The following is a 16,354-nucleotide window of genomic DNA, read 5'->3' on the forward strand; positions in this document are numbered from 1 at the left end:
CTCTGTAGACCAGGCTGGTCTCGAACTCACAGAGATCCGCCTGCCTCTGCCTCCCGAGTGCTGGGATTAAAGGCGTGCGACACCATCGCCCGGCCTCTGGGAGGGTTTTTAAAACCATGAGTGGGCTTATAATATTTGCTATTACTTATGGAACACGTACAATATCCCCAGGACTCTGCTGAAATGTTTTACATTTTATCTTTTTATTCCTCTCCATAATCAAGTAAGATAGAATCTGACATCCCCATTTGGCAGTTTTTGGAAATGAGGCTGAAAAGAAGTTAGGGACCGTGGGATCTTCTTAGAACTCCAGGAATCTGCACCTTTCCCCCAACCGTCCCAGCTGGCTTTGCTGGGAAACAAGTCTGGGCCCAGCAGTGATAAGCTGCCTCCTTTGTTCCCCCAGAAGCCCCTCGCTGGGGGGGGAGGGATTTTGCATGACCGCATTGATGAAAAGTTTGATGTTCCCTTGAAGTTTCTCAAGGCTGCACCCTGTTTTCTCTGAAGTAGTGGCTTGGGAAAGCCTGATTTAGGAACTAAATGCCCAGGAGGGGAAAAATGGGGTGCTGACACCCCCAGCATCTGCCACCACTCCAGGGAGGGAAGTTGAGAGAGGCAAGTAGTTTGGGAAACTATGGGTCTCAGAACCTCCCTGGCCCAAGCCAGGTGCTGGGAGAGGAGCCCTAGGCAAAGAGCATGTGTATCCTGGAGACAGAGCCACAGCCCACTGGGACTGGCTGGGTGGTCTTGTAGTGGTCTCCAAAGCTTGTGAGGATGATTAAGTAGGTGGCAATTATGTTGTGCCCAGCAGAGTTACACTGCAGAGGCAAGCTCCCCTTCTCTCGGCCAGCCCTCTGACTCAGCAGCAGAGTCCACCCTTAGAGGGGTCTACGGTCAAGCCCAAGGTCACCAAAAGGGAACGGTGGACACAAAGGTGAACACAGGAACACGGGTACTGTCTGGGTCTGATTGGGTGTGTCCCATGCACCGTAGTCACACTCCTCACACTGCCCCATCCCGGGACCTCACGGGCTTCAGTGAAGCTCAAAGAACCGAAGCTAAGAGAGGTACTTCTTAGTTTTTCAGAGCTAAGGGGATGGAGAGGAGAGAGCCTGGCCAGAGGGCTTCCCCGCAGCCAGCCTGAGTCCTTGCTCTCCTGTGCTGGTCCCCACAGGACTCAAGAGAGGAGCAGATGAATCCCACCATGGAGAGACAGAGGAAGCAGACTCCCTGCTGGCAGGCTTGTCTGCCCTTCCCTTCCCCAGCTCTGCGCCTGCTTGCCCTTCCTAGATCCACTCTGCATCCTGAGTCCAGGCTAAAAACAGGGCCGCTGCTGTGTTTAATCATAGCAGTGGGCTGGCGCTGGTTTACCCAGTGCTCAGAATTGCCCAATTTCCGAAATACCAGTTTAAATTAAAGACCTGTGCCAAGGCTTTTTAGGGATGGGGACGTGGCAGTGTGGATCACTCATGTGTCCCAGGCTGTCCCGGGTGGCCTCCTGCTCCAGGCTCCCTTTGGGCTACTGACTTAAATCCTCTGTGTGGAGACAGCCAACATGGGTCCAGGCCTCTGGGTAGTCATTAGGACAACTTCCCAGGACTCCTGTTCAAGACTTAAAAGAACGGTAACCACTAGCGGGGCTCTCTTCCCCTGTTCCCAGTTACGCCCATCCAGCTACTTCTTCTAATAGGTGTGAACCAAACAGACCGTTTATTCCTTTTGAACACAGGCCCACCACTGCGTGCCCACTGGGCCCACTGCCACAGCAGGTTACAGAACACCAGGGACATACTTCTGGTACCTCGCTGCACACCCCATGGAGAAGTAAAATGTCAGTGGAGCAAATTACTGACCAAATACTTCAGAGCTTATAAATATTAAATTGCTGCGGCTTTCATATAAAATTCAGGCTCTGGTCTGCCCCCAAGGGGGGGTACCTGGAGAGTTCTACTGGGGAGGGGACCAGCTACCAGTGGCGAGACAAGTGTCCCCAAAGGTCAGGGCAGAGGCAGACTCTGTGTGTGTGGTAGCCCTGGCCAGAAGAGCAGCAGTGGGGAGCGGGGTACAAAGAGCAAGGAGGTGGCAAGCCCAGATGTAGCTATAAAGCAGGTTCGGATTTCCCCCCAGGTGTTCATTTGGGGATTTATAGGGAGAGTGTATGTGCTACAAAGACAAGCGGTCTGTGTATTCACTGCTCCAGTCCAGACGCACGTCCTGCTCCTTCTGGGGACTGCTCTTAGCATGTATTGGATTCTCCTCGGGCAGCAGGGCTGTGGCCCAGCTGTCCTCTGCCTCCTAATTTGGGCTGTGGCCTGAACCAGGCTCCTCCCTTTCCTACACATCCCTGCTCACTGGGGCTCTTGGGATGGCCTTGGTGACTGTATAAGGACCCTGCTCACATCTATTGTCTTGCTCTGTGTGTGTATCCATGCACTGTGTCGGAGGGTCTGTGGGTGTCTTTATGCCACCTCTGTCTGCTTTAGACTCTCTGCCAACTCAGGGGGCCTGCTGTACCTTTGGGGGTCTCTTTAGGGTGTGCCCACCACTGACTGATAGGCTGCACCTATATGCCAAGACACACCTGTGTGTGTGTGTGTATACACATGCGTGTACTTGTGCGCGCACATGTGTCTTTGACCCCAAACCTGTGCACACTGCAGGAGTGCTGGTTCCTGTGTTTTGTCGCTCAGTTGCTGTTGCTGGAGCTGGGAAAGATGGGGGCTCCAGCTCCTTCATAGTATTACCCCCAAGAACTCGTAAGACCCAAGCTTGCTCTGCACTCCACGGAGTGACCCCACACAGACCCAGAGCTGTTGTGGAGCTAGTCAGCAACCACACTTAGTTTCAGCCCAGGGCTTCCCGGGAATCCTGCTGTGACTACGTATGTGTATGTACCCGGTCTGGAAGACAGGCTCCACACTGTCTCAGGACAGTGGCCATGTAAGTGCTCTGTCTTTCTTGCAGGCATCCCCACTCTCATCGTGCTGGACCCCCAGGGGGAGGTGATCACTCGGCAGGGCCGGGTGGAGGTGCTCAATGATGAGGACTGCAGGGAGTTCCCATGGCACCCGAAGCCCGTGCTGGAGCTCTCGGACTCCAACGCTGTGCAGCTCAACGAAGGTCCCTGCCTCGTCCTTTTTGTAGGTATGGAGCAAAGGGAGCAGTGGGGGACAGGTCAGAATGGACCTCTCATGGGAGGTGGCTATCTCTGCAGCCTCTGTCATTAACAGTGCTGAGCTGGGGGTCTTTGTCTCCCCAGGAGCCTTGCTTTTGACCCCAATGATTTATTCATGGCTATCCCCCTGCGGGGCGGTGATCTGGAGCAACTACTGCTCAGTTTTCCCTCTGTGCTGCTCCTGCTGCCAGCTGGGCAAACAGGTCAGGCAGGAGGATGCTCCCAGCCCCCCATGAACAGAACCTTTGTTGGGAAAGGAGGGGGGGGTTGCTTGCATAGCAGCTGCCGGGGGTGGGGCCCCCTCGGGCTAAGGCTCACCCAGAGCTGCTTCTGCCACTCTTTCATGCTCTAATGAACAACTCCAGGGGGCCACTAGAGCTGGCCCAGGTTCACTGGGCTGGGGGGGGGGGTGCCCCTGTTCCTCCTCCAGCCTCAGAAGCTATGCCTCTTAACCAAGTAGAAAGGCAGAAAAGTATCCCTGCATTCTGGTAGGATGACCCAGGATGGGCGAACACCCTATGGCCGAGAACTACGGGACTTTGCTGGTCACCTCCAACTGAATTGCTCCATTAGGTCTATGGTTAGGGTATCGCCACCGGCTTTTCTGAGGGAGGACACTCACACCCTGCTCTATTCTCTGGGGTCTGGTTGTCTGGTCCCCAGCATGGGAGCTGCTAAGCAGACTGGTCTGGTTTTGGGTAGGAAGGCCAGCTGGGAAGAAGCAGCCTTGGGAAACCTTTGCTGTGGGCAGTGGGGCTGTTTAGCCTGCTGTGGGTCTTCACACCCACATCCTGGACCATGTTTGGAAAGTGCTTTGAACTTGGGGGCAATTAGGACCCTTTTGGTCTTCTCCAGAAATGTGGAAACAAAGTCGCAGAGAGGCAAGCAAGTTGGGCAGCATCACAGAGTGAATCAGATAGGTCCCATGGGCAGTGCAGCCTTTCTGGGTAGACTCCTGTTCTCTCCCTGCTTTACCAGCCGAGGAAGACGTCGGCAGAGCCTTGTGTGTGGCCCTCCCTCGCATTCTCCTGGGCAGGCCTGGCCAGCACTTGTGGAGGTCTTGGTAGCAGTTGTGGTGTCCCATCGCCACCAGTGCTGCAGAGGGGACCATGTCCTCGCTTCCTTACTGCAGACATGATTCTCCTTCTGGGACTGGGAGAAAAGCTGCCAGGGGCTCAGGCGATGGTGTGGGAGCCGCTCAGCTTCCTGGATAGCTTTGTGAGAATCCCGCCTGCATGCTGGCAGGTGGGCTTGGACCCGTGCCCAGAGCCTGTCTGTACCTGTGAGCCCAGTGAGGCCCAGACCCAGCACTGAGGTCGTCCCAGGTACCACTTGTTGACAATTCAGAGTTTCTTGTTCTTTCCTCCCGTGTCACAGATTCTGAGGATGATGGAGAGTCTGAGGCAGCCAAACAGCTGATCCAGCCAATAGCTGAGAAGATCATTGCCAAGTACAAAGCCAAAGAAGAGGAGGCCCCACTGCTGTTCTTTGTGGCTGGGGAGGTAAGTACCAATAGACCTGGTCCCTGGCAGGGCTGGCAGCGGGCACTTTCCTTCCTCTGGAGGGAGTAATCTTGGCCTCCCTCCAGAGGTTTGAAGGGACCTCTGGGTCTGAGCTGATTGTGCCCCATAGGGATGTAAGAGGAAAGGTGTGTCCTTAGTCATCAGACACCATTTCCTAGCCCTGCTCTCTCCTCCCCTTCCTTCTCACTCAGCAGCCTTGGAATATTAGGAGACCTTCCCAGGACTGTTCCCCACACAATGGGAGAGACAACAGTGTCACAAACATCTCCCATCACGGTGCCGGGTCCCAGCCAGCCCCGGGGGTTTGCCAAGTGTCAGCCTGGCTAGTCCCACTGCACCCCCGCTTGAACACGGACTTAGGCATCCCAGGGCTTCTCGCTTAGGACACAGCTGAGACCCAAGGTCACTCACACAGCCGAAGGTGCTTGGGGAGGTTGGAAGCTGCCGCTGTTTCCCATCTCTTGTGCCCAGGCATTAGTCCTCGAAGGCCCTCACTGTGCCAGACTGAGCAAGGGACTTTCCCATGGTCATAAAGTGGGTTCTTAAAGAGTAGAGAGTCCCTGTGTTGGTGCCTGACCACCCTGGAGCGTGGGAGCTTGCATCCTTTAGAAACCAGTGTTCTGCAAGATGGCCGTCCGTGATCAGCAGCGCAGGCGCTCTTCTGGCTCCTTCTGAACATGCTCATTATCTCCCTACCCCACCCCAGCACCCCTCTGAGGCTTACATCAATGGACTCTATGAGACCACCCCGCAGCCCTATCTGCACAGGTCTGAACCTTCAGTTGGCCAGAGCCTGTGCACTGTGTTTGGATCCCAGGAGAAGCCCAGAAAGACAAACAGGAGAAGCCAGACACCCTAAGCCACCCATTCATCATCTCCTCAATAGCTGCCCCTGGCTGCCCTGCTGGCAGCTCCAGTTGCCCTGCTCAGCCCTGGGGTGGAGGGGAACAAAGAGGGTTCACAGGCTCTTCTTGCCTGGGCTCCCAGCCGCTCCGCACAAAGCCCAGCAAGGCTGCTCTGCATGTCTTAAACTCTATCCCCTGGAGAATGACTCCTAAGAAAAGATGGGTGCAGAAGAGGAAGGGCCAGGCTGGGGGCAGGGCAGGGATTCAGAAGCACAGCTGAAAAGCTTTTGTGAGTGTTCTATGCCCTTGGCGCCTTGCCTGGAACTTCACCTGCTAGTCTCCGTTGTACCTCACCTCTCTGACGAGGACCATACACTTAACTATCTTGTTTCCTAGATGAGGAAAGGGAAGGACAGACTCCCCAGGCAGGGCTGGGAGCACAGCGGACTGGTTTAGCATCCTAGGCATTAGGGATGGGGCCTGGACTGCATGATGCCCTTTATCAAGGCCACATAGAAAGTAGTAGCAGAGAAAGAACTGGTGAGGTTGCTGTGAGTCCAGCAGATGGACCAGTTGATGCCTAGAAGGACAGGTACTGGGAGCATTATCCATGGACTGGAAAGCTAGGCAGAGCCCCCGTATCACCCATTGCTCCACCCAGACTCTAGTCCCGGCTGACTTGGTCCAGCCCTCTGTCCTTCTGCACGATAACCTGGAACAGGATAGGAGTGGGGGGAGGGCACAGGACAGGGAGCTGGAACATATGGGACTGATGGGAACATCAATTAACTGAGCTGTGGCCCAGGGCTAAGAGAGTCCTGTTGTTGTTGCTTTTCTGTCCCAGTCCTGTCCCTTGGGACAAGAAGTGGTTAATCTGAAGCCTTCATGGCCATTAAACTTCATCTCTCTCTGGTTTGTTCCAAGGGAGCCAGAGGAGGCACTGGCGCTCTTGGCTTGGTCCAGGCCTCCTAAAGGGGTAAGAGGAACAGTATTTGTCCAGCTGCTTCCCTCTGTTTATGATGAAGGATTTTTATTAAGATGAGGGCTGAATCCATGTAAGCACCCACGATGTGGAAGCACCCAGCATTACTGGGAGGCACATGCTATTTTATGAGGAAGGGAGATGTCACTGACAGCCCTCCTCAGGGTCTGGACAAGTAATGGATTTTATCTGAGGAACCAGTGAGCTTACGTTTTATGGCTCCTGTTCACTCCCATTTAAGGCCAGGAAGACCCCAAGTCCTTTCTCTGCAGGGTAACTCAACATTTTTTGTTAGAATATTATATGATGTGTAGTGTAAGTCCCATGTCCTGTTAGCCATCACCTATGGTCTGTAGCATGAAAGAAAGGTCTTCTCAAATTGTTACCTCTCCACAAAAGCGTTTCCTTGTCCTCTGTGTTTGCCTGTCTGGATGAGGGGTGTCTGTTCCCAGGGAACTCACTGGGACAGCAGCCGGGGATGCATGGCAGAGCGCTGGCTTCCTTCGCAGAAAATGCAGTGAAGTAGCTTCCAGGCTGACTGGGTACCTCTGCCTTCCTTCCGTGTAGGGCACAGGAGATAGTCAGCTGGTTTTGTTCAAAATCTTTCCAGAGTTGAGATCCTGACTGGCCTCAGAGAGCAGATTGCAAGTTAGAATTTGAGGATCTTAAAAAGCAGAGGGCATGTTAAAGTTCCCTTTGTGCTTGGTGAAAGGTGGCTTGCCTCCTGGATGGGGGTGCAGGAAAATGAACAGCCTTCTACCTAAGACTGGGTGGAGCCCTTATCCTTCCGCTAGGAGTCCATCACTCCAGGATGCTGGCACTGCTCCCTTCCATGCTCTCTGGCAACTGGGTTCCAGAAACTCTCTTGTTAAAACTTTCTGGTTTTCTTGCCCCTCTGGTGACTTCCAGGATGACATGACTGACTCCCTGCGAGATTACACCAACCTGCCTGAGGCGGCACCTTTGCTCACCATTCTGGACATGTCAGCCCGGGCCAAATACGTGATGGATGTGGAAGAGATCACCCCAGCCATTGTGGAGACTTTTGTGAATGACTTCCTAGCAGAAAAGCTCAAACCAGAGCCCATCTAGTGGGCTCTGGCCTCCTGAGACAGTATTTAAGACTCAATCTTCTCCTCCCCTTCTTCCCCTCCGCCCTTGGACTGTTCCAGCGCGTCCTGAATCACACAACCCAAGTGTCCAAACTCTGAGGTGCCTTGTTTCTGCATTAACAACTCAGCTAGCACCCAAGGGTGCACATCCTCACGGCGGCAGGACCCGTGTCTGGAGACTGCTCGGGATATGTGAGGCTGGCATGGCCGGCAAACACAGCCGGCTAGCACCAAGACGGCCACACTCTTCTGGTCACTAGCTCCTGGTGAAGGACCTTCCAGGGCCTTCTGCAGAGTGAACAAGCAGGGACAATGGATTGGGGCTCTGACTCTGGGGTCAGTACACACACCCCAAGCCAGAGGGGACTTCCTTGTGACACTCATACCTATGGGAGTTACAGAGGAAGGCCCATGGCCTCAGCGGACATCAGCTGAGAGCTGTTGGTGAAAGCATGCTTTGGAAGGACCTATTATTCTTTCTTGGTCTGAGAGAAAAACAGTGTGTCAGTGGGTTCTTGGGCAGGGGACCTCCAAATCTATAAGGAAACGTATGGGTGTTTGTTTTGGTGGGAAAATGACTAGCTGCGCTAACAGTTCATAGAATGCTTACTGTGTGATTAGTTTCTTGATCTCCCCAACCTTCTTCCTTGCTCTTGACCATCCCCACGTTTCTGCCCATATGAACAGCTCCTACTGGCTTGGAATTTTGGCAATGAATTCTTCCCTTTGGACATCTTCCCAAGACTGAACCCTGAGTTCCCGGAGAAGTGCTATCAGCTGTCAGGGGTCTCTCTGTGGGCTGGTTCTGTGCCCAAGGCCGCTGGCCCTCTGGGGAGGCACCTGCAGCTCCTTCCTATTCCATTTTCTTTTCAGATGGACCCAAAAGGCATTGAGAGTTTTCTTTTCCCTAGGAAGCTGCAGAAAGGGCTGTGCTTTAGTGGAGTGAGGGCAGAGGGCATGTCAGCTGGGGTCAGCCTTCACTTCCCTTGCTCAGCCCAGGTAGCTGAACTCACCACAAAAAGGAAAAAGCCAGCTATGTCCTTAGAATCTGGGCTTTCACCTAGAGATCCCCAGGAGTTTAGTCTGTCACAGTTGGCTGCTGGGGGTGGGGGGGCTTCAAAGCCCCTGGGCCTCACCCTCAACTCCACTCAACACTTTACCAACCCAAGCCATTCATTTTGGAAAATCCAGTCATCCTCCCTAATAAGCTATTGACACAGTTGTTCCTTGCTGAATTGGATTGTTGATTTGTAGTTCAGAGGTACAACATTAGTTGGTACTTAGTCAGTTGGATGTTGGCAGCCTGAAATGCAATCACCTAGAAAGAAATAAAGCAGGCCTCTCTGGACCTTAACCTTCACACTGTTCTTCCTGTCCCTGCCCTTAATGAAGATCTTTTCACTTGAGTGCTCTATTTGGGATGGGAGGGGGAATATTCTAGAACTTTTAAGAATCTAATAAACTGGGACTGGGGACAGAGTTTGGTGGTAGGATGCTTGTTCAAGCATGTGTAAGGCCCTGAGTTCAACAAACACACACAGGCGCGCGTGCGCACTCACACACACACACACACACACGCACACGCACACATCCCTTAAACATAAACATGGCCGTCTGTTTCTCTAATTGGTTTTTAGAAGGCAGGAAGCTGATTGGAGGCTCAGTTCTCCAACTGAAGACCTTGTCACAGACTTTGCTGTGTCCTTCCTTACAGGGAAGCTGAGCACTGACCCCTCCAAGGGGAGATATGGGAATCACCATGGACCTCACCTTGAAGAGTAGAGCAAGGGATGGGATGCCCAAGCCTAGCTCTTTCCTGGGGTTAGGGGCTTCTCTACCAGTGTCCCTGAGAGGGGGATGAGGAACAAGACAAACTCTCTCCCTTGGAAAATGAATGGGCTTTCTGTCCGTGCTCTGTGTCCTGATTGCTTGGAAGGAAGGGATGGCGGCCCTCTCGTCAGCTAATTCTCTGAGGGCAGAAGAGAGGTCAGTCAGGAGGTGCTGCCAGTCTCTATTCTGTCTTGGTGGCCTGGGCTGGGCTGGCTCCCCGGAAGCACTAGCTCCTCCTGTCAGTTGGCTACACCAGCAGAGCTCCCTTTTAGAGTGGACGTGGGGGTTAGCCAGGACCACTGGGAAGGCTTAGTTCTGTACGGCTGCTACAGCGGGAGGAAAGTGCTGTGGACGGAACCTTTCTTTGCACCAATGAGCAATCCCTAAAGGTTACTGCAGCAGACCAAGTGGGTGGCATGCTAGCTCCCACCAAGCAGCTCCAAGATACCTTCAAATTCTCCTTGCTAATTGGAAACAGGCTAAAACACCAGCTGTGACACATCCACAGGCTTCCGCCGGCAGCAAGGGAAACGCCATGCCCTGCAGTTCGACGTGGGAAGGTAGCTATAAAAATGCCACTGTATAATTCCCAGGTCTGTGTTCAAAATGACCTCCGGAGCCCATTCCCACAGTAGACATCCTCCTTTTTTCCTTTTTTTTTTTTTTCCTTTGGTTTTCCAAGACAGGGTTTTTCTGTGTAGCCTTGCTATCCTGGAACTAGCTGTGTAGACCAGGCTGGCCTCAAACTCACAGAGATCCACGTGCCTCTGCCTCTTGAGTGCTGGGATTAAAGGTGTGTGCCACCATGTCCTGGCACACTTTTTCTTTGTTTCTTGAGACCAAGTCTTACTCTAAAGCCTAGGCTGTCCCAGAAAACCCCTTGTAGCTTCAGCCACTGTGTAGGCTCGCTTCAGATTCATGGCAGTGTTCCTGCTGCAGGCTCCCAAGTGTTGGGAAGGCATGAGCTACAATACCCAGCAAGAGAAGACATTTCACCTGCCTTCATACATAAAAGATCAAAGGATAGTCTGGAATCCAAGCACCAGGGAGAGAGAAAGGAGGGTCATAAGTTCAAAACCAGCCTGGACTTCAAGGCAACACTGTCTCAAAACGCCAAAAATAATAAACAAATGCATACGAGGAAAAGGACGTGTGAGGATAATGATGGAAAGGGGCAGATGGAACCAGCTTCCTCTCCAGGAGTCAGGTGGTGTCTCTTCCCTCCTGCCCCACCCCCCACCCCACCCCACCCCCCCCGCGTGGTTTTGAAACCAGTGGCCATCGCATACTCCAGCATACGGAGCTTTTTGGCAAGCTTCAAGTAGTAATTTTTTGCCAGACTTTGTTTTTTCCTGTTGCCTAATTAAAGGCACTAAAAAGCTGTTCCCTTCCTGCTCCCATGCTTGGAGCAGCAAGCGGAAGCCAGCAAGGAGAGCGACAGCAGAGCAGGGCTGGAAATGGGGCTGTAGGACTCGCTATGGCAGTTTTTAAGGGGAGCGGAGAGAAAACATGGACATGTGAAAATGCTACACAGGGAGTAGCCTGAGCTAACATCTGGCCCCATGTGCGGAAGTGGTCACATTCTATACACAGGGACGTGTCTTCTGCCAGCCTGCCTCAGCACCAGAACGCCACAGAGGTACAAATGCCCAGGGCTGCAGAGGTTCAGGAGTGCCCCTCTCCACTCTCACTGTGGGGCAAGGGGCTGACAGGAGACCCCAAGCTCACCAGGACCTTACAAAGTTTGATCCACAATGGTTATAGTAACGGGATTACCTCATTGGCATTCCTTATTGTCAAAGCCTCTAAGCAGGCTGCTTAGGGAACTTTCTCGGGGATCACTGTTTACTGACTTCATTATTAATGGCAGCGGCCTGTGGGCATATGTGGTAGGCTTTCCAGGAACAAAAGGTTGTACCTGCAATTATATCGTGGTTCTGCTTTGTGGCTGTGAACTCCACTTCAGGGGAATCGGAACATAAGAATTCTCCATACTCTTTCTGGTGAAAAGATGAAGGCAAGTTTCCTGGGTTCATTCCTGTAGCTCTGATAAAAAAACACCCCGACAAAACAACTAACAGAAGAGTTCCAGGGTGCAGTCCGTCAGAGCTGGAAGTCATTCCTACAACACAGGATCCCATGCGGACACCCATGGGCGCGTCTAGACATGCACATAGGCCGACCTTATCTAGGTCATTGAGATTCCTTTCCCAGGTGACCATAGACAGTGAGTGGACATTTGAAAGTAACCACTGTGGAGTGCTTGTGGGGGGAGGAGGGAGAGCTGTAGTGTTTTGGAATCCTTCCCAAGCCAGGAAATGTATTAGCTGATGTGGGTAGAACTCATTCTGAAGAACAGTTGAGATTTTCTTTATGAGTATCAACTCTTAAAAGCTACCATCCCTACAGGCAAATGTGCTGCCCGAAGAAGGCTTCGGTGGTGCTAGGGCTGGGCTCTGGATGCTCAGACATCAAATATCAAGCATATGGACTACAGTTAAAAATGCAGTCTTCCACACACACTCAGGGTTTCGTCTGTGTGTCTGTCTGTCTCTCCTCATCCCAGATGGGTGAGGAGGAAGGCTGAGTGAAGTGACCCCTGCTGCAGCTCTCACTAGCCCCACCTCCCGACCTTTGACGGATTCCACTCACTGAGCGAGCAGCAGCCCTCACCGGTGAGGGCCCACCCCAACTCTGGGTTACACAGCTGGGAGTCTCTATACAAAGCAGAGGAAGCTCACGGCTGACCCCTGAGCATCAACAGTGTCTCCCGAGACTCCGGCTTGCAGCTGTGACCGCAGCTGCTCAGATGGGACATGGCTCCGTTCACAAACAGTTCATCTGTTAATCTGTCTCCTAGATTATTTCACTTGTGTGTTCGCTCATTCATGTTGTAGTTTAACAGCAGCATACGTCCTTAAACCAAATAAGATGAGCCCAAGGGACAGGAGCTCCACAGAGCAGCTGCGGAGGCAGCTGGGTGGAGGCAGGGGCCTCATGGCCTCTAGTGCAACCCATGGTCAGAGGATCCTGGGTAGATGCTGTTTCTGGGACTTTGGCACATGATGAAGTCCAGCTTGGGTGGCAGAGAATCGGGGGTTTCTGTGAACTCCAGAGCAAGCAGTGGAAGATCTTCAGTAGTGTTCTACCTCATGCCCAAGTGACCAGATTCTCACCAGCTGGATGAGGGAAGGGATGAAGGAGTGGCTTCCCTCCCCTGCCCTGCAGCTCTGGCCAGCTCCCCGCGACAGGAGCGCACTGGGACACCAGTGTTCTCCCAGAGACTAGACATGGAAACTGTGCCAGTTTTGCCACTTCTTGTTAATGTCCACGTTCTCTTGACTTCAGATGAGCTGAGATCCAAGCTTGCAATGATCTTTGGCAGAGAGAGACAGGACTCCATTTAACAACTTAAACCCAGGGCAAGTCCCATCTCTTTGGTTTGAGAAACCCTTTCTGAGGTGGTGCTCGCCACCTTGTGGCCAGAGCCACTGCTACAGCTAGGCTCCCTGCAAAGCCAGGCTGGAGCCTTGGCCACATGTCACTATGCTTCTCTTGCAGCCATTGGCAGTTTTCATATCGTGGACTGCTGCTCAGTTTTATTCCTGATTCCTTGGGAAACAATGATCGAACCATTCCTTGTTCTCAAAAATGAGAATTCATAATAGTGATTTTCCATTTTCAATCAGTTTTTTTTTTTCCAAAAAGACTATTTTGTTATTGTTGTTATGTTTTTCCAGACAGGGTTTCTCTGTGTAGCGCTGGCTGTCCTGAAACTCAATCTGTAGACCAGGCTGGCCTCAAACTCACAAAGATCCGCTTGCTTCTGCCTCCTGAGTGCTGGGATTAAAGGTGTGCGCCACCACTGCCTGGCTCCAAAAGACAGTTTTATCTAGACAGAAACCTTTAAAGAACACAGAGAAATTGGGCATCATTAAAATGCATTCCTGCCAAGTGATTTAACATTAGAATAAATGGGGGAACAGGAAACAGCAACTCATCCACTGCAGGGTAAATGAGGATGCCATGGGTGGGCAAAGGTTAACCTTTTCCCCCAGATTTCTACCTTCCCCCCCGTGTCTACTCTTCCCCAGCACCCTCGGAGCACGAAGAGAAACAGGTGGCACCCAGGTCATTTGTTCTACCTCAAGTGCCAGCAACAGACTGGATCTGTGATGCCCAGGTGCCCTGGGCTGGAGAGCTCTGTGGCAGCAGGAAAATTCCATGGGCAGACCACTCTGGGGGAGGAGAAAGTCTAAGGCCTTTGGCTAGCAGTATGCAAAGAAATCGGCAGGTACAGCAGCCAGTGCTGATTCTGGAAGCCACAGTACACACCCCTCCCCATATTCACCAAGAACTTAGCCACAAGTGCTCCCCTGTAGTCACAGTCTCTTAAAAGGACAATTTGCGCCGGGCGGTGGTGGCGCACGCCTGTAATCCCAGCATTTGAGAGGCAGAGACAGGCGGATCTCTGTGAGTTCGAGGTCAGCCTGGTCTACCAAGGGAGTTCCAGGACAGGCTCCAAAAGCTACAGAGAAACCCTGTCTCGAAAAACCAAAAAAAAAAAAAAAAAGGACAATTTGCTCCTCCTCCTCCTCCCCACCCCCACTTCTAACAGTGACCACAGAGCAGATGACAGGTACACTTCTCACCCCTCCCGTGCCCAGGACGGCAAAGGGCCTCATGTTGCGCTGAGCCAGTGTCTCTGCATTCTCCCATTCTTTTTTTTAAAAAAAATAATTTATTTGTATTTTATGCACATTGGTGTTTTGCCTGCATGTGTGTCTGTGTGAGGGTGTCAGATTCCCTGGAACAGGAGTTATAGACAGTTGTGAACTGCGTGTGGGTGCTGGGAATTGAACCTGGGTCCTCTGGAAGAACAGCTAGTACTCTTAACCCCTGAGCCATATCTCCAGCCCCCTCTCCCATTCTTCTTGAAAAGCACTGTCATTGATTTTTATTTTGTAACACAATACAGGGAGACAAACTACAGGAAAGGCTTTATGCTGGCTAGATGTACTGCCTTCCTTCTAGTGCTTCCTGCTTTAGCAATTTCTAAGGTGTTGAGGGGGAGACATGTCAGCAAGTTTGGTGGAATGGGGTGACTCTCCCAGCTGCCTTCTAGACCCAGCCTGCTGTGACAGTGGCTGTGACAGCCATTACGGTCCTCCTCAGCTGCTATTTCTACCAACTGTGTTCCAGCCTTTGTGGGAAACAGTAAAGTAAAAGGCTTTGGGCTCTTCTAGTTTCTAAAAGCGGACTGGAACTGAGGGCCTCAAGAACCAAATGTGTGTGCAGTACCCTGGGCAGGCAGGGCCAGACAGTGTTCACCCTGGAGGACACAGCCAACAAACTGAAAACTGCTGATACTCTCTCCTGAAGCACCCCAAAGCCAGGCCTCTGCCACTGAGCACAGGGACTCTGCTTGCTCACTTTGTTTTCCCAGCGTTTTACTAGAGCTTAAGGGTCAGAAAGGGACAGGGGCTCTGATTTCTCTTGGGCACGCAGCACCTTGTTCAGCCTCCCTAGAATAAGCAGCTAAAGGAATCCAGTCATTGGAGCCTGTCACTGTGCCTGAGGGATATGGTACAATTACTTTCTGGGATCCTCAACACCAAACCTTTTTTCCCCCCCCTTGAAACAGAGTTTCTCTGTGCAGTCCTGGCTGTCCTGGATCTCACTCTGTAGACCAGGCTGGCCTCTAACTCAGAGATCCTCCTGGCTCTGCCTCCTGAGTGCTGTATCACCAACGCCCGGCTCAAATCTATTCTTTGAGGTTGCAGTAGTGTTTAGAATGGATCCCAATCTCCAGCATACCCACCCTTCCCATGGTCACTCAGCAGGTGCTACTACCTGCGTTGGCCTTCTCCTCCCTGGCTGTATTCTGGGAGGTTAAGGACCTTGCCTGTCCCTGGGGATCTAAGGGCATGTACTCATCACTACAAAGATGAAAGGAAACACTAAGGGACTGGGAATGTGGCTCAGTTGGCAGAGTGCTAATCTAGTGCACATGGAAGCTCTGTTTGAGCCCCAGCACTGCATTTATTGGGCATAGTGTTCCCACAGCTGTAATCCCAGCTCTCAGAAGGTGGAGTCAGGAGGACCAGGAGTTAAAGGAGGCCATCCTTACAGTCTTTGAAGCCAGCCTGGGCTACTTGGCATTCTATCTCAAACTAAAGAGAGACATAGAGAAAGAGGAAAAGGCATCTATTGGCCACACTTAAATGTAATCTTTTGGGGGGTGGGGTTGAGTATAGCCTTTAATTGCTGAGCCATCTCTCCAAACCTAAATGTAACTTTTTGATGTAGTCCTATATTTAATAGGAATTTATTTTCCACTCTCCTGCAATCAGACACAGAGACGGTGACTAGGACATGACCTATACAAAGGATGTATAGATAAAAATGCTCCTTTTTGGCTTGTTATTATTATTATGTTTTTAAAAGATTTATTTATTATATATACAGTGTTCTGCTTGCATGTGTCCTTGCAGGTCAGAAGATGGTATCAGATCTCATTAGAGATGGTTGTGAGCCTCCCTGTGGTTGCTGGGAATTGAACTCAGAACTTCTGGAAGAATAGTCAGTGCTTTTAACCACTGAGCCATCTCTCCAGACCCTTGTGGATGATTTTTAAAAGCAGGTACTTACAAAGCCATGGGGATCATCTATTGGTATTGTCACCCTTATTCAACCTCAGAAAAGTTACAATCTCAAAACTAGTGGAGATGCGAGATCTTAGGAAGAATTTTGATGGGGCGAGAGTTGGCTCAGTGGTTCCCAGAACCCACACGGTGGTTCACGGCCATCCATAACTCCAGTTCCAGGGCATCTGACACCCTCTTCGGACCTCTCCTGGTAACAGGCATACATGCAGATATACACTC

The 16,354-nt window shown here is 51.8% G+C and overlaps 1 protein-coding gene across 2 annotated transcripts in view; it reads left to right on the forward strand.

Annotated features, from left to right (window-relative positions):
- Nxn (nucleoredoxin) overlaps positions 1 to 9,117 on the forward strand; it is a 160,876-nt gene extending 151,759 nt beyond the window's left edge. For both annotated transcript variants that reach the window (XM_026780594.1, XM_026780593.1), the window contains exons 6-8: positions 2,965 to 3,144; positions 4,553 to 4,677; positions 7,435 to 9,117. In XM_026780594.1, coding sequence (XP_026636395.1) covers positions 2,965 to 3,144; positions 4,553 to 4,677; positions 7,435 to 7,617 — 488 coding nt within the window. In that variant the 3' untranslated portion in view covers positions 7,618 to 9,117. The remainder of the gene's footprint in view (positions 1 to 2,964; positions 3,145 to 4,552; positions 4,678 to 7,434) is intronic.
- Positions 9,118 to 16,354: the final 7,237 nt, after the last annotated feature.

This window comes from Microtus ochrogaster, chromosome 7 (genome assembly GCF_000317375.1).
Source record: "Microtus ochrogaster isolate Prairie Vole_2 chromosome 7, MicOch1.0, whole genome shotgun sequence".
Taxonomy (NCBI): domain Eukaryota; kingdom Metazoa; phylum Chordata; class Mammalia; order Rodentia; family Cricetidae; genus Microtus; species Microtus ochrogaster.